This window comes from Schistocerca serialis, chromosome 1, assembly GCF_023864345.2.
Source record: "Schistocerca serialis cubense isolate TAMUIC-IGC-003099 chromosome 1, iqSchSeri2.2, whole genome shotgun sequence".
Taxonomy (NCBI): Eukaryota; Metazoa; Arthropoda; class Insecta; order Orthoptera; family Acrididae; genus Schistocerca; species Schistocerca serialis.
Window position 1 is genome coordinate 1,102,169,882 of NC_064638.1, and position 26,477 is coordinate 1,102,196,358.

General features: G+C 41.7%; 1 protein-coding gene across 1 annotated transcript in view; it reads right to left on the reverse strand.

Moving 5' to 3' along the window:
* Positions 1–26,477, reverse strand: part of LOC126455687 (uncharacterized) — a 647,280-nt gene that overhangs the window by 477,790 nt on the left and 143,013 nt on the right. The window contains exon 3 of the mRNA XM_050091455.1: positions 2,172–2,213. Within this exon, the coding sequence (XP_049947412.1) occupies positions 2,172–2,213 (42 nt within the window). The remainder of the gene's footprint in view (positions 1–2,171; positions 2,214–26,477) is intronic.

Consider the following 26,477-nt stretch of genomic DNA (forward strand, 5'->3'; position numbering starts at 1 on the left):
GTTTCTCTGACAATCCCCACAAAATGATGAAAGAAAAATGATTTATCGCTTACTACATTTTCTCTGCTCACGCAGTAAAGCTGCCTTATCAGGCATAACGTTTTAATTTATTACTTCTTTCCTACCAACTGTATACACATTTTGCGGATAGTATTCACATACACCACTAATGTATCTGCATAATTATGTCACTGTACGACACGTAGTTCAGGAAATATGACGAAATAGACACTGAACTGCAAGAAAAATTGCCGCTTCATGCATGACGATTAAATTTATTACTTCTTTGCTGCTTAGTGTAATCGCAACACATTTCGCACACAGTATGTCCATGCGTCGCTCAATGTACCTACAAAATTAAATCATTGCACGACACATAGTTTAGGGTATATGACGTCATAAACATTGAGCTGCGTGAAAAAGAAATTTCAGGGCGAAATTCGCTAGAGATATAGATGAACTATGTGTAAAAATGTGTGCAAAATGATGTTAAATGTATGTGAAATACATGCAGGGTGGCCTAAAAGTCCGTCAACATTTGAAAATTCACTAATGCACGAATAATGTAGGGAGAGAGGTAAAAATTGACACGCATACTTGAAATGACAAGGGGTTTCACTGAAAATAAAAATGAGGAAAAAACTGACCAACAAATGGCGCTGGAATGCAACACGTCAGTGACGCCGCATCAGAATCGTGTATAAAATGAGCCGAAGTGAGAGAGGGAGTCAGCTTGGCTGACAAACACCTGCTGGAAGTTACGACTTTTACACATGATCTCTGGCCCACAGACCTCAGACCGTGCGATTATTGTTGTGGAGTTACGTGCAGTCCCAAAGTTAACTACGACTTCTCAACTTCATTAGGGATGCCAAAAGGCAACATCCGATGGCAATTTCACACCATACTTACTGATATACTGTACAGTGTTGTTCACAACATTGTCCCTCGACTACCATTAATGACGACCGACATGTTGATCACTTGTTATAAAGAACATGCTTGTTATAAATCAGTTGTCATGCTAATTATCGCTTTTGTTTCATACGAAGCACCATCTGCTGGCTACTTTGTCGACTTTTTTGGTTTCAGTGAAACCACATGTCATTTCAAACATGTGTGTTAACTTTTGCCTATCTACTGGCAATGTTCCGTGAAGTACCGAATTTTCAAATGTTAACGGACTTTTGGGTCACCCTGTATATTACATTGCATACTCTGGCCAAGCCACGGGTAAGAAGCTACTCCTAAGGCTTTGGATCGATTTCAGCGAATCTTGGTACATCCAGTACTTACTATCTGGAAAGAAACACTGTGAGGGTAGGAGTATCACCCTCTTAATGGTAGGTTGGTTGGTTGATTCGGGGGGAGGGAATAAAACAGCCAGATCATCAGTCCCATCAGATTAGGGAAGGATGGGGAAGGAAGTCAGCCATGCCCTTTCAAAAGAACCATCCTGTCATTTGCCTGAAGCGACTTAGAGAAATCACGGAAAACCTAAATCAGGATGGCTTGACACGGGTTTGAACTGTCGTCCTCCAAAAGCGAGTCCAGTGTGCTAACCACTGCGCCACCTCACTCGGTTCTCCTATTGGGGTAGGGGTGATAACGTGGAGAAAGAAGAGGATTGGAGGAGACGTAAGCAAGTAGAAAGGAAGAGGAGATGGACAGAGAGAGGGGAGGGGGAACTGACAGAAAGCGAAGGGGAGTAGGTCAACAGAGAAAGGAAAGTGGAGGAGATGGACAGAGAGGAGGAGGAGATTGACTAATTGAAGAATGAAATAAATACGTAACCGGGCAATACCAGGAACCCAGTTTGCAATGAAATAAAATTTACCAAATCCTGAAAAAGTTGATCCCATATGGGATCGGCTAAACACTAAGAAAAAGCAGAAGAAAGATGACTATCAGAACGTATTGAACTTTGCATAAAATATGTGCAGTTATTATCTAATTATCACTATGTCAGTTCATGGCTTGTATTTTGTACCTGACGAATCTTTAGCCCTGATGGCATACGTAAGGTATTTGTGTCCCAGGAGGCGCCCCAAGGAAACATTTCCCTCATAACAAGTGCCTCACAATTATTCAACGAAGACATACATCAAATAATTTAACTTATCACGTTTTACTTTCAATTTTTATGAAATAAATATTGGTGCATAACATACCTGAGGAGCGGGTATTCGTAGCCAAGGAGTATTTTCGGCCATCTGTAAGTCAGAAATTTCTTGATCAGTTTCAATACTGCGTGTCTTTTTTTATCAGTCCACTTTCACGTAAGATGTTTCTTGGAAGCCTCAGTAGGCTTCTTCCGATCTTTCAGATGACCGAACATGCCCTACGGTGACTGACATTCTAAGACCACTGTTGTAGACGACGTTGCTAAGTACCTGAAATCGAAACAGAAACAGACCATTAATAAATATCTCCAACCGGAAAAAGTTTTTATTGAACGTCGTATTGACACATACATGCGCAATGTTCAGTACTTTGTTTGCAACAAGTTTCAATCACATAAAAACACTATCAAGCTCAAACAATATAACATTTCAGCATTTTGAATTCACCCGCATGAGGTCCAAATCTGTACCTATATTCGTGTTTTGTCAGATAGAATATAACCTCGTCAACAAACACCAACCAATATGTCGATTTTAAAAAACTAAAAATTGATACTGGATACAAATAACAATCAACTTCGTGAAATAAAGACGGTATATATAGTTGTTGTCCAGTTATAACACTGGTTTGATGCAATTATACACGATTGTGTATCCTATAAAAGCCTCTCTTTCTCTTCATAACTTTTGCAACTTATATTCACTTGATCCCGCTTACTGAACTCTAGCCTTCGCTTCCCTCCACAATTTTTACCCCACAAAACACTCTCCATTACGAAACTGACCATTATTTAATGCCTCAGGATATGTCCTATCACCTGATCCCCTCTTTTAGTGAAACAGTAGCATAAGTTTCTTTCCTACCGTCTTCGTTAGTTATCAACATTCTTCAGCAGCGTCACATTTCGGAAGTTTCTACACTCTTCTGCTCTGTAGTGTTTGTCGCCCACGTTTCACCTCCGTACAAATCAATGTCCCAGATAAAAACTCCTAGAAAATTTTCCGTCGGTGCTTAGCATAAAAAGACAATAATAAAAAAGAGGAACACTTCCTAATATTTTACAAAAGTATATTTATTTTTTCACGAGCGATATTTCCGCTTCTCAGGCCATCTTCAGGTGACAACTGAATGTCGCAAACACAGATAAACAAGATGTGCAAGTTACACAAATGTTATTTGGAAAGAAAATTCAAAAGTGACAGTGTTCACAAAGGATACACATATTAGAATAATTACATCAGCTAAACAAGGGAGTAAATAAAGATTTTTGTGCAGATACATGTAACAAATGATGAGAAATAAAATGAAGTTACAGTTTGAGTCCGCTATTTGTGAAGAGAACTTCATTTAACAATGGAGAAAATGGAAACTGAGTCTGATCATTTAATACTAGGCTGGCATTCTGTGTCATGTGTTCGTTTATTTTCATTATTTCCAGTAGGGCCATCTTTCTGCTTTTTTGAACAGAACGTAACTATTATAATTTCGTTACATTTTAAAACATTTCTCTGTTAAGAAACACTTTTCTTCCTGTTACCAGTCTGCATCCTCTCTACTATGGCCATTGTCAATTATTTTGCTGCTAAGCCATTAAAACGCATCTACTTTTCGAGTTTAATTAACCAACTGAATTTCCTCAGCATTACCCGATTCAACTACATTCCAGTACTTGCTAGCTTTGTTCTGTGACTATACCAGCAGTAATATATCTGCATCCATTACAGTATTAATATTCACTATGAACTATCTGTCTTCAGATCCTCTGTGGTAATACTTCACGTGTTGACAGACACTAAGCTCTAAGCTTGATTGGATGGAAATACCATTACGACTACTTTGTCTCGCTTTTGTGCGTATTAGTTAAATACATTATCAGTCACATTAGGTTATCTGCTTTTCCTGTTTGAGTTGCTAATTAACACACCAACTTTATACAATATTTCTAAAGTGTTAACTTGCGGTTTTAAGCTCCTCAGTGAACTTTATCTATGCTTTGTGAATCGGTACACCTCTCAACAACGGGAGCAAGTAACATCCACATCCACATGTACATTAGCTTCCGTTAGTAAAATTCTTCGTTCTCCTTTGCGTTACTTGCATTTTCATAAAATAATCATCGTAATTTTATCGGTATTAAGAATGTAGAGATAACAGTTCGCTGTATTATAACATACTATGAGATTAACAACGAGTGAAAATGACTTGATACAGAAATCAACATCGCGTAGCGATTCGAGATACGAAAATCAAATAATTACGCAAGGTGATTTAACATTCAATGTTATTATTGTTTTTTTTTTGTGGTCTTTAGTCTGGAAAATGGTTTGATGCAGCTCTCCATGCAATTCTATCCTGCGCAAGCTTCATCATTTCCGAGTAACTACTGCAACCCACATACTTCTGATCTGCTTGGAGTATTCATGCCTTGGTCTCCCTCTACAATTTTTACCCTCCAGTCTTCCCTCCAATACTAAACTGATGATCCCTTGATGCCTTAGAACGTGTCCTACCAACCGATCCCTTTTTCTAGTCAAGTTGTGTTACAAATTCCTCTTCTCTCCTATTCTATTCAGTATAGTTACGTGATCTACACACCTAATCTTCAGCATTCTTCTGAAGCAGAATATTTCGAAAGCTTCTATTCTCTTCTTGTCTAGACTGTTTATCGTCCATGTTTCGTTTCCACACATGGCCATACTGCTGATGTACAACTGCAAAAATCTAAAATATCGCTGATTTCCGAGTCGTTTGAGTGCAGCTTTCCTGTTCTTACATCACAAGCCGTCTAAGGAGGAACTGAATTAAAGCTCTAATTTCACGCCAAGCGCGTTTCGCTTGCTCACTCTCAGATAATTAACAGTGGACCAAAAAAAATGAACTTTACAGTGACGAAACAAACTAAAATAATTCCGTAAATATCTGAGAGAAATAAGCACAGCTTCGTACAAGAAGGGAACCGACATCAAAATGTTGACGTGTTTAGAAGTACGAACAGATTAGAGAACTTCTATCCGCATTCGAAGTCCCTTACCCGCGTCAGCATTCGCAAGTCTTTTATCCGCATCTGCATATCTGGATATTAAAATTTTTTTAACCACCGTCAATCCGTTCAGTACCGTAAACTGGGTATACTCTGACTGCTGTGGATACTTTGACCACTTACAGATCAAAAGGTTTACAGCTCTCAGTTAGATGTTTAGTATATAACATCTGGTGTAAAGTTCTATAGATGGCGCCATGTAATTTCGATTTGCTGGCGCAACAGTTGGCGAACCTATTGCGATTTATAATTGTATACAAAAATAGTGTTAAAATCTAGTTGTGCAAAATCCATCGATATCATTTAACTGCAAACGCATAGGCATTTTCAACTGTATGTATGTTACTCGATTAAGGCATACCACTGGTTGCTTTTTTGTTCACATGTATACATCTGCCACTATATAACGATTTCCAAGGGCATGTGCACGATTTCTCAGTTTCGGGGCTACCCTGACCAGTGGTTACTGTTACCTCAGGATTACAGGCTTGACTCAGACGATGAAACAAGGATTCTCAATGTGAAAATCATCCAAAAACTAAGGACCTCTCAATGAGAAATGGTGGAATTTATCATGAGAACTTTTAGGAGGGGGAGGAAAACAAATAACGGAATCAAGGAACAAACTACATCGACATCAACAGGGGTTGGGCAAAACTGTGAAAACACCCTGAGAAATGCGTGCTTGAACATAAATGCAGACGCCAGGCAAGTCTGCAGGTTGCGCTATTGTCAAACGGCACCTGGCAATGTCATACAGGCATACCGGGAAAGCGGAAAAACACCATCCACTAATATTCACACACACACACACACACACACACACACACAAAACACGCTGCCCACACTGCTAAAACGTTCCGGAAACTCACGTTTGAAGCAATGGCTCATCCTCCGTATAGTCCTGATTATGCTTCTTCCAACTTCCACTCGTTTGTTCCACTCAAGAAAGCATTAACGGGCTGTCGATTCACGGCTGAACGTGACGTAAACAGCGGGGCTCGCTGGTCAGTCGAAAACCTTCTTTTCTGAAGGCATCAGAAAGCTTGGACATCGATGGACCAAGTGCGTCGAAAAGTACAGAAAAGAGATGTTGACGTACGTGGCCTATTTGTATTGCAAGTGTCCTACTTGTACTGCAATAAAACGTATAGCTACATTGTGCATAATTTTTTACTTATCCCCGTAAAGGGTGAAACGTCCCCTTAGAAAAATTAATGAATTACTGTGCTGATAAACCCCTTACGTTATTTGTTTTTCAAACAGCTGAGCAAAAATGAATGTACTCAGACATTTCTCTCTTTACTTACTCTGATCATCACTAAACTGACACACAATGTTTTAGCGCAACGCAATCTGACTTTCAATAATCCCTACGAAATAATGGCCCTGACTAACAACAACCTATACCTTTCATGAATCACTTACCTCACAAAAATCTTCATTACTTGGACTACTGCAATACAGCGAGCGCCAATACTGCCAGCTAAATAAAGGATTCTAACTACTGAAAGCAGTAACTACTGATAGGCACAGTTAGCAAATGAAAGATTTTGTTGGAGAACAAATAATGTATTAACCTTAATAGTGTTCAAAAGTCATAATATATATATATATATATATATATATATATATATCAGTTCATGACATCCAGTCTTACAAATTTACTCTCTCTGATGGACACACGTCCAGATCATCCGCTCTCAAAACTCCGCCATCTCTCTTCCCACACCCACTACTGCTGGCGGCTCACCTCCAACTGCGCAACGCTACGCGCTGTTAACAGCTAAGTGCCCAACGCTACAATAACAAATTCCAACAATGCAAACCAGCCACAGACTACACGCAGCACAGTCAGTGATTTTCATACAGAGCGCTACGTGACGTTACTAACATAAAAACCTAAACAGCCTACTTACAACACACACACACACACACACACAAAACACGCTGGCCACACTGCTGAAACTTTCCGGAAACTCAGGTCTGAAGCAATGGCTCACCATCCGTATAGTCCTGCTCTTGCTCCTTCCAACTACCACTTGTTTGGTCCACTCAAAGAAGCACCAAGTGCTATGAAAAAGAAGGAGACTGTACTGAAAAGTTACGTTAACATAGTGTACTATTTGCATTGCACGTGTCCTATTTGTACCACAATAAAAGCTATAGCTACATTGTGCATAATTTTTTACCTACCCCCGTATATACAAGCTGTCAACAGTAACGGTCCTATCTCAGTTTCCTGCGATACCCTTGAAATTACCTTCACATCTGCCAATTCAGTTAGGAGCGGCGTATTGAGTTCCATCTGCAGGGAAGATCTGAATCTAGCCACAAATCTGTCCCGATGCTCGGTAAGCGACTGAACACATCGCAGTGAATAGATGGGTAGTAGGTGCGAGGTGATCAGAACCAAGCGTTGTAACCACAGCCAGGTTTCGCAATGGGCGATCCCATGGCGTATTCTGCGCGGCGACAGCTTGGTGGGGCGCCGTGCCTTTGGACGCGGTTACGACCCGTAATGACGCACGACCGCTCGACCAGGCGCTCCTGAATGGACGGCCACGACTATAAAAACGGCCGGCCTTGGCGGCCGGCGCAGGTGGCCCACGGGGCGGACACTACATAGGAGACCCGGCGGCCGGCGGTCCCAGCGCGACAGTTTCGCACTTTTAACGACCGCGAATGACGAGTTTCGGTGCAGCGCCGGCTGCATAGCCCGACACAATTCACGACCTCTCCGATTTCGATCGCCGATTAAGCTGACCTGCTGCATAATTCCGAGCTCCCACACTTTCGCTATTAAATTTTACACTTACTGCGGCTGCGAGATGTTTATACGACTTCGTCGTTGGTCTGGGACGCACGGATGGCTAATTAGAAAGGCTATGAGTCTTATGGTCAGCTGTAATTTCTCCCATGCGGTGCAGATCTTCACAGAAAGTAAAGAAAAAAATACTGCAATTAGAGTTTATTGTACAATTGTTTCCTGTTATTTCGATCATTCTCAGGCCATCAGGCCTATGAAAGCACAAATATCAGTCTGGGCTCCTTCAAGCAGTTCATCGTCATCGTCATCATTATCATGATCATCATTATCATCATTGCCGTCGTCGTCGTTGGAATTATCATCATTACCATCATGGTCGTGATCGTGATCATCATCATCATCATCATCATCATCATCATCGTCATCATTATCATCATCGTCAGCCGTATGACATGTTGAAACATCCATCGACTCGAATTCGTGGCATCGCTGAAAAATAATTCTCAGCCACGCGCGAAACGCATTACCCGAGGTACTGCTAAGGAGATGGTACTTACTGAGACCATATAAACACCTCTCTTAAACTATTGTTCGAAAATCGATATTTTCCGTACAACTTTACATTACGTTTACCGTAAATTCAAATGCTGTAACACCGTTAAGTAATTTATGAAAGAAAAGCTCATATGAACAGACGAGACAATTCAAGAAACTACAAATTTACAATAATTCGTAAGAAAATACATTATCTCTACTATAAAGGAAAACCAATGGCATGTTACAAAGTGATTGTCGTCGAATTATTGTTTCGACTGTCAAAAACACATTACTAGCAAATTAACGAATATGAGCAAAATTATTCTTGTAAAGTGAAAGGCAACTGTATATGGCAGCAGTGTATATGAGTCCATAATATCAGTACCGGTAATTAAAAAAAAATCGGTTCTTATTGCATCTCGAGTTCTGAAAATACTTCCGCCTCACAACACAGCTGAAATGTTCCTTCGTCTCGGCGTCACAGCAGCCGTGTCGTCGCATTACGTTTCATTTGCTTCCGCGCGCTCCACATCCACGGCCTCTTGCTCTACGTGTTGCTCGGGAGATTAACTAAGAAACATTTATTGCCAGGCTAGGATCAACTCCCTGCAGTATTTGACCTGCAAAATTCTATAGTATTATATGCAGGTAAATACGAAAGAGACTGTTTTAGGGAATATCAATGGCGCTGTCTAAAATCCTGCGTCTTTTTAATAGCAGTGATGACTAGTTTTCAAGAAATGAATTCTGATAATACAGTGCAGAGAACCCCCCTCCCCTACACACACACACACACACACACACACACACACACACACACACACACACACACACACACACGCGCGCGCGCGCGCAAGAACAAACGAACCTAAATATTTGGGCCACACGAATGTTCGTGTAAATAGGCGTATTCCATATATTTAGGCGTCTGTGTGTGTGTGTGTGTGTGTGTGTGTGTGTGTGTGTGTGTGTGTGCGCGCGCGCTTCAGCAAACTGTTGAATATTGTTTACTAACAGGTGAAATGTTCAAATCTGTGTGAATTCCTAAGGTGGTGGTTAGTGTTTAACGTCCCGTCGACAACGAGGTCATTAGAGACGGAGCGCAAGCTCGGGTTAGGGAAGGACTGGGAAGGAAATCGGCCGTGCCCTTTCAAAGGAACCATCCCGGCATTTGCCTGAAACGATCAGGATGGCTGGAGACGGGATTGAACCGTCGTCCTCCTGATTTCCTAAGGGACCAAACTCCTGAGGTCATGAGTCCCTAGACTTACACAATACTTAAACTAACTTATGCGAAGGATAACACACACACCCATGCCCGAGGGTGGACTCGAACCTCCGGCGGGAGGGGAAATTCGGTCAAATATGAACTTCTAAACCAATAGCTATAAAAAGACGCAGGACCTACTACACATCCACTGCCCCAAGGAACTTTCTGCACAATAGAAAACAAACAACCTAGCAAGTACACCATAAGCTACATCCAAATTTAAAAGTGAACAGCCATCTGACCAAGAACCTGTTGGTTCGAAACCAGCACGGTGCTATTTGTTCCCAATAAAGAGCATTATGAACAGTGGAACAGTGGTTAGTTGCTGTTTTTTCTTTCTTGTATGAATAAATGAAGAAAACTGGATTTATTTCTTGCTTTAGCCAAAACAGAGTGTTGGGAGAAGTAAATCTCGTGTCTGAAGCCATTTCGAATTGCGATACTGGAAGGAACTTTCATCGGCAGTGTTTGTCCGGCAAGGGAGCAGAAGTGGTGACGGTAAAACTCGTTTCCAAAAACCTCCACTGTGTCGGCATGTGACACTGTTGGTGGTAGTCCACATGTCGAAAATTAAAATAGGCGGCTATCTTGAAGTTGTTATGAGAGGTAAGATCATGTGCCAGCAACTTCAACCTCTTCCCCTTTTGCGTCGTTATCATTATGATCATGATCATCAACATCATCATCATAATCATCATCATCATAATCAACAACAACAACGACGACGACGGCGACGACGACGACAACACCAGCTGCAGCAACAGCAGTAACTACAACAAAAACAAGACAGACATGACATTTCGCTTACACGCAGTCACTGAAGAGGAAGCATTCGCCCTCCGCGTATTACTAGTTTTTGCCGGCGACATGTGATCTGTTAGTACCAGTGCATATGCAGTTTCAGTTACACGTAAATGTTGACAGATTATTGATACTACATCAGCAGACTGCTCAGCTGGAAGTGGCCATAGGGGTAGTGAAGATAACGTTGCAGTCTTTGTGGGGGATATTTCGGGTGCCGTAGCATTCCCCCATTTCTACATCTACGTACATACCCCACAACCTACCATATGGTTCGTGCCGGAGTCCACCCTGTAGCATCACTAGTCAATTCGTTTTCTATTCCACCCGCAAATAAACGAGAGAAAAACGACTATCTATATGCCTCCGTATGAGCCCCAGTTTCTCTTATCTTACCTTCATGGTCCTTACGAGAAATGTGCGTTGACAGCATTAGAATAGTTCTGCAGTCAGCCTCAAATGCCGATTCTCTGAATCTTCTCAATAGCGCCCCTCGAAAAGAACGCCGACTTCCCTACATTTTCGTTCCCGAAGCATCTCCGTAATATTTGTGTGTTGCTCGAACCTCCTGGTAACAAGCCTAACTACCTGACCCTGAATTTCTTCGATGTCTTCCTTTTATCCGACCTGGTGCGGATCCCAAACAGTCGAGCAGGATTCAAGAATAGATCGCTCCAGCATCCTTCAGGAGGCCTCCTTTACAGATGAACCATACTTTCCTGAAATTCTCCCAATAAACTGAAGACGACAATACGCCTACCATTCTACATTTCTTACATGATCATTCCACTTCATATTGGTGTGTAACGTTACGCACTGATATTTAATAGACGTGACTGTGTCAAACAGCTCACTACTATTATTGTATTCGAACATTATGGGTTTGTTTTTCCTACTCATCCGCATTAACTTACATCCTTCTACTTTTAGCTGGCTGACATTCATCACACCAACTAGAAACTTTGTCTAAGTCATCTTGTATCCTCCATTAGGCACTCATCTTCGACACGTTCCCATATACCACATCAGCAACCAGCCGCAGACTGCTGTTTACCCTATCTGCCACATCATTTCAAAATTCAAATGGGTCTAAGCACTACGGGACTTAACATCTGAGGTCATCAGTCCCCTAGACTTAGAACTTCTTAAACCTAACTAACCTAAGGACATCATACACGTCGATGATGGAGGCAGGATTCAAACCTGCGACCATAGCAGCAGCGCGGTTCCAGATTGAATTGCCTAGAATTGCTCGGCCACAGCGGCCGGCGCCACAACATTTATTTATATAGAAAATAGCAGCACTTCCCTGGGGTAGGTCTGACGATAACTTTGTCTCTGATGTACATTCGCGGCTGGCCGGTGTGGCCGTGCGGTTCTAGGCGCTTCAGTGTGAAACCGCGTGACCGCTACGGTCGCAGGTTCGAATCCTGCCTCGGGCATGGATGTTTGTGATGTCCTTAGGTTAGTTAGGTTTAAGTAGTTCTAAGTTCTACGGGACTGATGACCATAGATGTTAAGTCCCATAGTGCTCAGAACCATTTGAACCATTTTGTACATTCGCCGTTGAGGACGACGTACTGATTTCTGTTACTTAAGCAGTCTTAGAGCCACTCACATACCTTGAAAAATATTCCGTATACTTTTACCTTCGTTATCAGTCGTCACTGTGGCACCGTGTTAAATGCTTTACGGAAATCCTGTTCCATGTGCGAAAAGTCGCGCGGGAGAGGCGAATGTCGCTAAGCCTCCATCCACATTCTAACTTCTCTGAGTTTAAGGACGTTGTCATGTCGAGGAGATTTATGTGGGACAGTATTAGAAGGTTATGAGAAAACAATGACGTGCCGCAAAGATCAAAGACAACGTGACTTGTTCGATTTGATGTTGCTGACTTGTACCCGCCGCTGTGGCGTATCTGATCTATCTGCCTTCCATTGTCAAGTGGTCATTACGTGCTCAGCAAGCGTCTGTCCAGTGGGTCATTCGCTTCAGTTCTCATTCCAGCCGCGAATGACGCGTGGAAGGATGCGCGCCGGCGGACCGCCGTTCGTGACTTTGCACTCATTACAAGGCAGAGTAGCCCTGCTGTTGGACGAGCGGTTGTTAGAGAAGAACAACGTTCCTTGCTCCTGGCGAATACATCAGAGGTCCAGATCAGCACAGCAAGATGGCTAATCGAGAGCAATTCCAAATTTTAACGGCAATGCGCCACAATTCAGTCCCGTCACTGTGAGCTGGCTATTGGAAGAACTTGGGGCGGCAGCGGGTGGGATTGCATAGAATCGAGATGTATATACATATATTGTACGTTCTCCTCCATTGATGTAAAAAGTGTTCAGTCACTGTTCGTAGATGGAAACGCATGTATCAACATCTTCAAAACTGCTTTTAGTGTGCGACTTCCCGTAACCCGGACTCGCACGAGGCTTTCCACTCACAGTAGTTTCGGCACTCCTAAAAAAATAGCTTAAGAAATTATATGCTTTCACACACTTAAAATTTTGTGCATGGACAAGGTCAATGAATGAATGACATATGAAAAATGAAATTTCTTTGGCTCATAACTGGTTTCGATTGTATGTTTGTACAATACAAGTTCCTAACCCCATCATAATGTTGGTGGTAATTTCCTAAGTTGTTACATACCAAAAACAATAAGTACGTTTCCTCGTGTGGTTGTCTGTGACTCACAGACATACATTATTGGACTGGCAATACTGTATACAGTACCATTCGTGTCCCTGAAGCTAGCACATTAGAACAGCAATTGGCAGCGAACGCAAATGACACGTAAACAGTTTTTTATTTACTGATAGAACAGACGTAATAAATGGGGATAGCTGATATAAAGATGTTACGTTTAGAATTTTGACACAGTGGTGAACACATGCGTCGTGTTTGTCTGTACTTTTTTGTACAGCACACGGAAGACACTAGCAAGGTAACATGTCTCATTGTAAGCGTAACTACAAACCAGCTTTGGTGATAAAAGGTATTTATTTCTTATTTCTTTATGTCGCCATCGGTATCTGCTGCAGAATGGCGACATTCAGCATACACACTGAACGGATAGAAAGACTCCTGCATCCGACATGAATAAACTTCTGCCTCAAGAAATTCTACGCGAATGATAGGCAAGAAAGCAACTTCAAAATGGTAAGCTATTGCAACTGCTTTTATGCAATGTTGTAGAAGTTTCCCCTCTTGGACTTGCTATGCTAGGTGGCCACTGATGCAAACCTTCCCAGCACATAAAAATCGGAGATTATTACCGGGAAATCTTCCCAGCAATGTGCTAAAATTATGATTCATTTAATAAAGATTGATAAGTCGAAATTATCACCGCATAAGACGTCAGGTGAGAGATTTTTTTCCCAGTAGTGAAACGGAACAACAGCAGATATTTACAGGAAACGAATGAATATATGGTTGGCAGGTGAACGTTATACGACGGCCGAAACATTGAAAAGTTCACCTTTCCTGGCTGCAAATACTGAACAAACTGCACTCAGACGAACAGCAATATTGCGCAACTGATCGGAGTCTTAATATATATGAGGAAAATACTCCAGAACTGTACTCCTAGGACGGTAATGAGTTATGAATAATATAGAAATATGCGAGTAATCATCATAAAAGGAGCGTTTCAGAAACATACGCGAAGAATAATATGCATTAAAAGTTGATATACGTCTGTGTGACATTTGCTGGAGGATCGCGTAGTGAAAACGTTAAATGTCTAAATATGCACTTCGTTTTCTATTAATGGTTATTCGAGGTCAGTGAATAAGCTGAAATTAAGTAAATAGCCTACACAAACATATGATATGGTTGTATAAAATGACAACTCGAAGATGACGCATAGTCGCTGAGAATTTTTGAACAGTCGAAGGTGTATTTGTGTTACACCACTAAATGAATATGACAAGGATAGGTAACACGACAGTAAATATTTAGGATTACTGTTTCAGGCAAAACAGAAAGGGGCATTTAACGTGATATGAAAATGAGCGACAGTGCACAAGGTAATACATGAAAGTGACATTAAACAAAACACACTGGTAACTCTGCTTGAGTATTACAGATTTTACCTGCATACAAAAATTATTTAGTTCATACATTTCGACTGAGGTAGTCAAGGAACACCTTTCTGTAGAGAGTAATTTTCGATGCACGCTCTGGACCACTGTAATAATAGTTACGAAACGAAACCGTTCTGGACACAGAAGATATAATTTGAACTAAAAAATTACACCAAAGATCGTGAAGAAATGAAGATAAGACTACACCAGCTCCGTGTCTACGACAGGAGAGAAGAAACTGGGCACTGCTGTTTGAAATCAATCTTTAAATTTCTGAGTTCCCTATATTAATCAAGCAGTGCTGTGGAAAACAAATAAGACGAACAACAGTGAACACGTTTAAAAGCGCGACTTCTGGATGGGGCTTATCTAGAGGAAAGGGGTCTAACAAAAATAATTTGAGATGGTATGACGAAAGCAGAGCATTAGAAAAGTGAAACCTCGCAAGAAAACATCAACCAGGCAGATGAATACATTTATGGGTCTAAAGGGGCTAGATGAAGATCATACGTCACCTAAGCAGCAGCCTGTCGTTCTAATAACTTTGAAGAGAAAGAAGAAGAAGAAGAAGAAGAAGAAGAAGAGGAGGAGGAGGAGGAGGAGAGAAAGGAGGAGGAGATAAACGCCTAGATGTGTTTCCCAAGTTAGAAATTGGGGAATAATTAGAACATTCAAAGGCTGGCAAAAATTAGGGAGTTGTAGATGACACCTTTCTGTCGAAGACTGAAACGTGTGGAAATGTGTTGTAAGTTCCTATGGGACCAAACTGCTGAGATCGTCAGTCCCTAGACTTACACACTACTTAATGTAACTAAAACTAACTTACGCTAAGGACAACACACACACCCATGCCCGAGGGAGGACTCGAACCTCGGACGGGGGGGAGCCGTGTGAACCGTGGCAAGGCGTCTAAGACCGCGCGGCTATCCAGCGCGGCGAAACGTGTGGAGTAATAGAAGATAGTTATAATACGTCAACGACGTATTTAATATTTTGAGTTTAATGCTCGAGGAAGAGAATAGGATGTCTTAAAATGTGGTGTGGAAGAAGAGTAATTAATATCAGATGAGCAGACCAGATAAATAAAAAGAGAGGTACTGAATCGCATCGGGGAGAAAAGAGCTTGGCGGTGGCACAACTTGAGTAAAAGGTGGATTACGTTGACAGCACACATCCTAAAGCATAAGTATCGATTATTTACTAAAGGGGGACACTGTAGGAGGCAAACATTGTAGAGGCAGAACAAAGCTTGAAGTTATGGTGTAGGCTGCAGTAGGTTTGGACACGGTAGACTAGCGTGGAGAACTGCTTCAAACCAGTCTTCGGACTGAAGACTATAGCAACAAACAGAACAGTTACATAGGCTCCTAAATCTTGTTTTACATTAATCAACTTCCCGTTACCTCTTTCGGTGGTTCTTGGTTCAAATGGCTCTGAGCACTATGGGACTTAACATCTGTGGTCATCAGTCCCCTAGAACTTAGAACTACTTAAACCTAACTAACCCAACGACATCTCACACATCCATGCCCGAGGCAGGATTCGAACCGTAGACTGAAGCGCCTAGAACCTCACGGCCACACCAGCCGGCTCGGTGGTTCTCGTAAGCACCCCAACATGGGTTCTGAAAGTGCTGCTCCCGGATTACACTTTCCACAATCGTTTAGAACCCGTTGCATTTGAGTGGTGATTTGGTTGTCAGATCGCTACTTGCTTTTTAAAATATTGGTTGATGTGGGCGAAGTTATCTTGTGTGGAGTTGTAACGCCGGAAATGCATATCCTCCTATTTCCATCTAGTGTACTGCAAATTTTTTTCCTTATTTTGTTACCTGAAGATATAACATTTTTGTGTCTTTGTATATTGTAATTGTTTTATTATTTGTATATATATGCATTTATGTCTATGTATAATTGGTTTGTTTTGTGAATATTATTTGTATTTATACGCTGTGTCTGGCCTAGGGAAAACTATGCTGTCGAACGAATACATCGATAGGTCGTGTGGAGAACCAAAGTGTTTAGGATCTTTGGTAGTGTTAACTCTGCCGCGTGGAGCGCGGGCAGAGGGGGAGTCTGCCTGGAGTAGCGAGTGGAGCAGGTGTGTTGTGTGACGCTCCCGCAAGTTGCCGCGCTTTCGGGGTTTGGCAGCATGTAATTGCGCTCGATTTGCTATGATAGTTTCTGACACGGTGTCGCGACGGGAAGCATTAGCTGACGCACATCAAGAGCCCCTTTCGCCTGGTGACCGTGTCGAGAAGGAGGCGCGCCAACATCCAGCTTCTGCAACAGCGACGGCCGACAGTGAGTGACTGTCGCCACCTCCTCGATCGACGGTTTCAAACCTTCAATCAACCAACAAGGAAGACTGGAAGCACGTAAAGTTTTAGAACTGTATGGCAGACCTCAGCTTTTAAAACTGTTCAAATCACAAAATTACAGCAACGTAGCATGAACGTTTGTTGCTCATTGTCCCAATTGCATTACCAAGCAGGGTCCCTTCCTTTTCCGGAATGAACCTGAGTGTCGTTGAAATTCAAACGCCAGCATCATTCGATTTCACTGCTTTAATTTCAAAGTTCAGTTAAGGTATTCATAGCTGGCTACAATATTAAGATTACACAAGCACAAATTAAGAGTGCGAGTTTTGTTACCGTATTTTAGCTTACCTGTGACTGCAACTCAGCTTGGTACGTACTAAATTTTACTATTGTTAATTGTTCAGAATCATTTAATTCAAGTTCAAAGTTAAATCTCTTATTTCTAAATTGCGTAGATTCAAGTAGCTTTTGAAATGATTGTTGAGGTAGTCCAAGATTAACCATATCTTACTGAATTTCGATGTGCTTCAGAAAGAAAGCTCACTATTAACTTCAGTCACTAAATTAACTTTCGATTTTCCAGTTTTATTAATTCTTTTGCTAAATTAAGTCAGAGTGTAGCGAAATTTATTACTTCTGACAAACTTTCAGTTTTCACACTACACGTGTCAACCTTCAGTTGCCACGCTTCTAGTGCTAATTATATGTGTAATTACCTTTCTTTTTCAGTTACTATAGTAATTGTCCTTAGGACTGGCGACCGTAATTTCCCCCAAATCTCAAATATCTAATTACCGCTAGTTAATTGTTAACGTGACGGCCGCACATTTACTTTCTTTATTAACTTTACCCCTTTGCAAAATTAATTTCCACCAGTTTCATTTGCATTTTTCCTTTTATTTAGATGTAACCCTTTCCTCCCTCTTTATCGACAGATTAACTTCGGTGACGATTGCTTTTCACAAATTTCCATTAGGTACACGCGGTTTAATTTTTCACTGTCATTAAGGTCGATAAGTGAGGGGGAGGTTACAGAGTGAAGGAGGAGGAGAAGTATTTGACTGAGCAGATAGCTATCCGGTTCTTTTATTTACCTGTCGAGAAACACAATTTATTTTTATGAGATGGAAAGAGATAAGTAAATGCTCGAATTGGCAACAACCTGGGTAATTTTCGAATAGCTATACTCACTCTACTTTCTATGGTCTCGTACACGATCAACAGCTAGAGGCGAAACGTTTGCTACGTGTACAAGACAGGGATCATTAATTCACTCCTGAAGAAGTTTTCTAGCTATTTCTTTTTTCATATTTTATTTCTCAGTCTTGGGTCACACAAATAGTATAATAACGATCGATTTCAACTTCTTAGTAGGTCATCATCAGATGATTAGTATACGTTATTGTTGTGTACAACTAACACTCTTGGCGTGGCAGGAAGAGAATAGAATAACTCCGAAAACAGTTGATGTTTTGAGGTGGCTTGTCTGCATGCAGCATCCACACAACCATGTCACAAGGGCGAACAGATTTGGGCAAAGTACAGGAATACTAAAGGCAACACAAATATACATCATATATCTTGAGTGTGGATATAATGCGTGTCACAGGACTCAAATGTTCTAGTACACCGATCAATCTAAGAACACAGGTCTAATTCTGAATCTAGCGAGTGATGACTAATAGAACTAGTAGAATGTCCAGATGGGGTTTCTGGGCGGCGACTGTAGATAAATCCTGATGCTGTCTTGAGGCTTCGTAAGCAAGCTTTCATTTCCCACATTACAACAAAAAGATCCCTGGTAGACCAAGGCACAGATGGGAAAATGACACAAAGAAATATGCGGAAGGTTTGAATGTTGTCAATAGCGTGGTCCATTGTCTACAAGCCTGCGACCGGTGGATAAGTGACACGTAGGTGAGCTGTCTTGAGTAGGGTTACCGTATCTAGCTGGGATTTCGTCGGAGACTCTGACGTAGTGTGTAGAAATGAAGTAAGAAATAATATTATTTAGTATAATTACTTTTTATTTAGAACATAATTACACGGAAATTGCTGCGGCAGAAGTCATTAGTATACTATATTTTTCGGACGATTTCACCTTTCTCAGCAAGTCTTTCTTCCTTTTTACTTATTTATAGAACTCCATGCAAGTCAGCTTGTAGCCAAACTGGCACTGTAAGATTGATTCCATACTCCTTGGCAGCAGTCGATTTCTTTCATCAGTCCACTGGGTGACATCAGCGAAAATACTCTTTCCACAGTGGTATTGTGTGCGGTAATAGAAAAAAAAACTACTCGCATAATTTTAGAAGTTGCCACTTGCGTTCAGAATTTTTGGTTTCCTTAAGAAAGTAAATCCATCTTTCTACCAAGGAGTGTTTAGACTTCCGTTGTTCCGAGTCACGCTTAGCCGCTAAAAAGCTCTTCAGGTACATATATTCCTAAAAACAATTGTCGCCTGAAATGTTCACATCATGTTTATTCAGGTATATAACAGTGTTTTCAGTTAACCAATGCGGGGTTTCAGATGACGTCATCCAGTCAAATGCTTGACATTTATTTAAAGAAATAGCCCATTTCACTAAGTAATAAGATCTTATGGTATAGAAAGCCATTGTCTCTTCCTCAAATTTCTAAATCATATTAATTATTTCTTGGTTAGGGTTCTAATTCCTTAATTTGTTCAAATTCATGTTGGTTTGCATGGCAATAAAATTGGCAGTCTTCCTTTTATTCGGACATTTTTGAGTGTCGATTAATATATTTCTTATTTCAATTATCGAGCCTTCATTCTTCTCCATGCTTTTTATATTTTCTTCAGACAGAGCCAAGCTTGACTGCAGAAACATGAAGTAAATTTCGCTGATCGGACTACTGAAAAAAATCTGAGATTATTTTAGGTGGTCTGACTTCGGCTTCAAAAAATGTTTTAATAGAATGCGAAGCTCAATAATTCTCTCAACTGAGGGCGTTAACGACAACCATCTTGTTTTTGAGTGAGAGAGAAGAGTCTGATGATTGACATCGACGCATCGACGTATAAGCAGAACTCTTGCAGCTTCTCTGTCCTTACGTGTATCCTGACAAATAATTAATTATTTTTATGACGATTATCTTAACGTCGACAGTTACGACTTCAGCAGCGCTTGATGTAGTATTGTGAAGAATATGGACAGGGCATACGATTCCTTGTACATTTTTCCTAGTTCTTTTTGAATTTAGTGAAACGAATTCCGCTGGCCATGTCGATGAAGCCCTCCGACATTGGTACTGCTACTGTCTCCTGAAGAAGCTACTAATTTATCTAGAAGAATTTCTTGTCTTAAAGTGTCTGTACAAAACTTCGCATTTGTCTCCGATGTTTTGTTATTCAGCAAGTCAAACTTCAACAGCTTCTGTTAGATTCTGTCAGTTTCAGTAAAGTATTGAAAAACCAAAGGAAACATTTTTTCAGCCTTGTGGTTCGATGCGTCGGTGCCTATGCCGTAAAATGAAACTTCTTACCCATTGTTTTACGCATTCGGGCACTGAGTGTGGTGTGAGAATATTTTTGACAATCGCTGCAGCTTTGGTTCTGGCTGTAGACTGCTTTGCAACGACTTTGGAGTCAGGATACATCACGGCATTTAGTTTTACGGTACTGTCAAGAGATCTGAAGGACTGATGATGCTTGACAACTTTATAAGCTGTTGTCAGTTCTGCATCAACAACGAGCAGTTCTTCCTGGGTATCTTCTTTAAGCATTAATGTACAAATAGGCTTTGATATCGAGGTTACTGCGAATATATTTGTATGATTCTTCCTAGAAATGTGATGCCTCACATCTGCCTTACCTCCGTGAGAGGAAACAGCTACCAATCTTATTCAACGCTTCCTGATCCGTACGTCTTCTCTTGACAAAAGACCTCTCTTTTGTGTATCATTCGAAAAGTAACACTTTCTCTTTCCATCCTTAGGCATTTTCGTAAGCTATGATAAAATAATTTTATTAGACAGTAAACAGTCAACAATAGTAGTTTAGCCATCGAAGTACACGTCACTAAATATTTCACGTCATATACACCGGCAGTAAACACTTCAAACATTACTAACTTATTGTTCGTATTACGCTTAGAAGGAATTCTCTTATCATATCGCTATTCAGATGGGAAATGCCCGATTCTTTCGCGTGGCATTGCTTAAATAGTTCCAGCCCCGCACCATTGGAGAAGTCTGGTATTTTGTCGAATGATGGCGCTATATCTAGAAGGTGTTTGCACACTTATTGACATAAATAAAACTAACTGAGGCTGCATTTGCATGTTGAGCTAACAGATGGCGTTATTTCAGTACTTCAGCCAAGCTCCTAACAGTATTTTGCAAAATCGGGACAAAATCGAGTCTTTTCGGGACAAACAAAGTCCACAACGGTGATGGTCTCGATATACCGGAACCGATGGCAACCCTAGTCTTGAAGCAAGGTGATGATACCCTCTGTGACAAAACTGACTGAGACGCAGAATTATTAAAATAAATAATCTCGATAATGGTTGAAATGTGTAAGCATTCACTTGAGCACGAACAACTGCTACAATTCCGCACTGCATTGATAATGACCTGACACAGGTCGAAATCTGATCTGCGTTGTGACTATAAATGTCATATTAAAGCAACTTAATTCTACGACTGATTGCTGCTCTATCTAACCCAATTTCGATAAAGGTTTAAAAATAAGAAAAAAATATATCACATAAGGAGATTCGAACCCACGACCTTCTGCATGTCAGGACAGTAAATAAGCTGTACCATAGCATATTTAATCCTCTACAGAACGAATCGCAATGATGATTTCCTGTCTTCAAGAAGTTTGGACTTACGCATAGTTTATGAAGCTTCTACTGTAAGACGATCTCTATGATGATAATAAATTAATATGCGTCACCTAATCGCGTCTTGTGCGAAAGGACCCAGTGTTGTTTGGCTACTCCTGTGTACGAAACGTGCGCATTTCGTTGTGTATGTATTCATTTTGGTGTGTTTATAATACCCGATAAAATGCCAAATAAAAGGGCGAGAACCCACTATGCGTCCAGACAGTTCGAGAAAGAAAGCCGGACAAAGAAATCAAAATGAATTGATCATTTGTTGCGGCAATTTGGCAACGGCAAACAGTTATGGCGTGACAGTGAGCGCTCTGTTTAATGGAAACCAGCTCCAACGCGTGAAGTCTCAACTGACAAGTAATTTTAATTAGAGTATATTTTACGTCTTGCTGAAGGCTGGCCTTGGCGTGTGGCGCTTCCTTTGTGTACCGTACGGTGTGCGGACATTTGCCACGCCGGACGTTTGGCACGATTTTACCAGCTGCGAAGGGTTGGTTCCATTGTCTCCCCCTACTCCGCATCATCGCTGTCGCGCAGTAAAGGAACTTACTGAGGCTTTCCGCTGGTTTACTTAACATAGGACCAAAATCTCTTTGGATTTTCTGCCACATTTCTAGAGAGACTTTCGTTGTGGAAACTATCAAATGCATCTCGCATTGAAATCCGCACCAAATTTCGAGCCTCAGTAAAACTTCGCCAATCTTGGAGATTTTGCGTTTGTCTAAATTATACGTGCCTTCTTCGGTGCTCCTGCAGCAGCTTTCTGTCGTGTTTTTTGTACCGTGGGGGATCAATTCCGTCTCTTATTAATTTATTTGGTATGAATCTCTCGAGTGCTGTTGATACTATTTCTTTGAACTTAAGCCACATATGGTGTATGGTGTTCACTTACATAGTTTGGAAGGATTGGAGACTGTCACTTAGAAAGACGTCAACCGAATTTTTAGCTGCTTTTATAAAGATATATTTCGCGTTTAGTTTCGGTGAATTTCTTTTTTACAGAATTGAGCCTCGCTCGACTGTGTGTTCACTAATCCCTGTATCTGTCGTGATGCTCAGAATTATTTGTTGCCAAGAGGTCAAGTGTGTTTTCGTAACCATTTACAGTTTGAATGACCTCGTGAAGTAATTGTTCAAAATAATTAAAAAGAGCGTTTAGAACAATTACAGAAGTTGTTTTCTATCTGCAATAGGGTCTGAAAATGTAATTTTGACGACATATGGAAGGTAGATTGAAGTCACTGCCAACTATAATTGTATGATAAATATTTCGATATCGGAAAAGAAGCTCTGTATTTCACCAAGATGTCGAAGAAGAAGGTCCCTTACGTACTGGTTGTATCGAGTAAGATGTGGGGACGGCGGTTTGAAAGCGGACAGAAGAATTACGAGGAACGACGTCCCTTACCTGAGGGATCGCTACTCAAGCTACCTGGCGAAAGGGCAAGTGTGGAAAATGTCCGGCGTGGCAAATGTCCGGCATTCTACCGTACATAGTAACTCGTCAGCTGAATCCACTCGACGACTGTCTCCCATCCCCCTCCCCCCACTTAAGCAGTTTACGTTCAGTATCTACTCCACAGATTTTAAACATTTGTTACTGAACAATCTCCTCCTTACAAGATCACTGAAACCCGTGATAAAATCGTGCCCTCTCTTTATTAAATATTACAGAGTTACAAATAGCCTCCTTTCACTATCGCTACACTTTCCTTGTCAAATTAGAGTTGTAAAAATAAAAAAATAATATTATAAAGGCATGCCATGTCCGACATCCTTGTAAATGTCATCCACAAATAAATTACATATTACTGCTGCTACTTATAATAATAATGCAAAGCGAGAGAGGAGAGGGGGAACAGAGAGAGGAGAGAGAGGAAGAGAGAGGGACTGAGGAGGGCGATCGCTAGGTGGCAGCTCGGCCACTGCCTTCGCCTCCGCTTCGGCCGTAATGAGGCGCTCAGCACGCGGAGCGGCGCGGCGCGGAGCAACAGGTTGCAGGCCAAGCCCCGCCCCCTGTGACGTCGGCACGCGTGCCGCCGCGTCGCCCGCCGCCTCCTCCTCTCGACAGAGGGGCGCACCTGCCCCTGCTGCACTTGCGAGCGGTCGATATATCGCGCTGGAGTGACATCGTTGTCGCGTTCTCCGTATCTAATGCGGCTGCTACGTTGTGGTTCTCCACAAATCGCAAACCCACGCTTTCCTCGCCGGACACGGATACCTAGTAAGGGAGTATACGACAAACGAATGGTTGGATGAGAGGCTAGCACACAGGTGGTCAGGAAGAAGTGGAGCACTCGCATCGTAGCCATCCGCGGTCTTCTCTCTCCTCGAGGCGGACACGAGTTCAGCAGTTCACGAAAGGTCGAAGGAAGCTTCTGCAATTCCACTACCTGAATTCTGCAACTTCTCTTTGAGTACAGCTCGTTTATGCATGAGGCCAGCAGCGGGAATGATTAATATTTAGGGATTTCATAGGTATGGTCATTTGAAACAAAAACTTGATATGTACAATGTTATTTACTTTCTGTATTATTCAATGCATTGGCAGGTTTACAAATGTGCAACTGTTAGGAAACATTACAATGTGAGTTTTACAAACTACCATTTGACAAATACGTATTTTTAGCACATTCAGCTCTAAGCTTTGTCGCATATGTCACATTACAGATACTGTACAGTTGTGAATAAATATTCGAATGCCCCACCGTCAACATCAATCCATAGGTGTGTTGCTTGTCTGAGTGGCTCCGCACGTTCGCTAATGCGCGCAGGAGCGTTTGTCATGCGACCAAGCAGTTCCTTTCGCGTATTCGTTTTTCGTTTGTTGTCATCCGACCTCATAAACAAAAATCTAGCGAAGAACTCGAAAGGAACGAGGTACGTTGGGCTAGAATAAAACGGCAAAGAGATTGGATGCAAAACACACATACGCGCACGCCGCTGGCCAAATAACTAATGTACATTGATTTTGTTCTATCTCGGAAACGGTCAGGTTCAAATGGCTCTGAGTGCTATGGGACTTAACATCTGAGGTCATCAGTCCCCTATAACTTAGAACTACTTAAACCTAACTAACCTAAGGACATCACACACATCCATGCCCGAGGCAGGATTCGAACCTGCGACCGTAGCGGTCGCGCGGTTCCAGACTGAAGCGCCTAGAACCGCTCGGCCACACCGGCCGGCGGAAACGGTCAGGAATTGTGCGTATGTCCATATGAAGTGTTCCCCTTCAAATGAGCGTTCCTGTCATATCCTTGAATAGTGTCCATACCTGCTTGGGCACCTTGTCTGTTTGAGTGGACGAGTCCCCTACCATGTACGGTTCGGTTCTGTGCAGGTCACAGTTCCTTACTGTCTCCACCCTTCCTCCATCCTGCCCAAAATATCGCTCGCCGTCACTCACAGTTTTAACGTGCCACAGATGTGTACCATTATAATATCATTAAAGTTTATAAAATATTTTGATATAATTACAGTAATAGATTGTTTATTTTAGCAATAATAAAAATTTGTTTACATCGGTGATTAGTGCGTTGCTTTAGTGTACCGTACGAGACATTGTAATTGAGAAAAGCACAGCGTCTGAAAAGCATTTATCCGAAAACTGGACATGCAGACCCTACTTATGTCATGCAATTAACTTAAGACGTATTACAGTAACAAACTCTCACAACTTTCATAACGTCATAATTTACACAATATATACTCGAAGTGTGCACTCACAATTACCAGTATTTCATTAATCACTACGACTGAGATCAGTAGTCTGCAGCAAACTAGGAACATGTTCGAAAAGTCAGCCTTTCTATTACTTATTTATACTAATAGTGTAGTCCTGTCTTTCTTAGTTTCCTGCTGGCTGTCAATCCTACCAGTGGCTCACGAACCGTATTGTGTTTGTTGCTGACAGCCGGTGTGACCGAGCGGTTCTAGGCGCTACAGTTTGGAACCGCGCGACCGCTACGGTCGCAAGTTCGAATCCTGCCTCGGGCATGGATGTGTGTGATGTCCTTAGGTTAGTTAGGTTTAGGTAGTTGTAAGTTCAAGGGACTGATGACCTCAGATGTTAAGTCCCCTAGTGCTCAGAGCCATTTGAGCAAGTACGGTCTGTCTGTGCACGTGCGCCATTGTGTGGCTGAAATGCTACCGGTCACGCCACGAACCAGTACACGTGGGCAGGCGCTCGCTTTACTGTATCAAGAGTGTCTTGTGTTCTGTGCTGCTTGTAATTTATAGAATTTCTTTCCGTCTTTGAGACACTTAGTTTTCACGCTACGTTAATTTTCGAACATTTGTTGTCAAACTTGGAAACTGGTACACGTATAACGGAGGTGCGTTCCAGGAAGAGAGCTGTCATTCAGTTTCTTTTGGCGGAAAACCAGAGCATCGCAGATATTCATAGGCACCTGCAGCATGTCTACAGGGATCTGGCAATGAACAAAAGCTTGGTGAGTCGTTGGGCGTGGCGTGTGCCATCGAAGCAACGTCGCACACAGCAGTGCTACCCTAAAAACAGAAGGAACGACTTCAGCGTGTTCGTCGCCATAAAAATACAAACGAACTTGTCCTTCTCGATGACAACTGAAGGCCTCTCACACAAGTCTGTGCGTCCAATAGGAGCTCACAAAACTTCATTGGACTGTTCTTCCTCATCCGCGC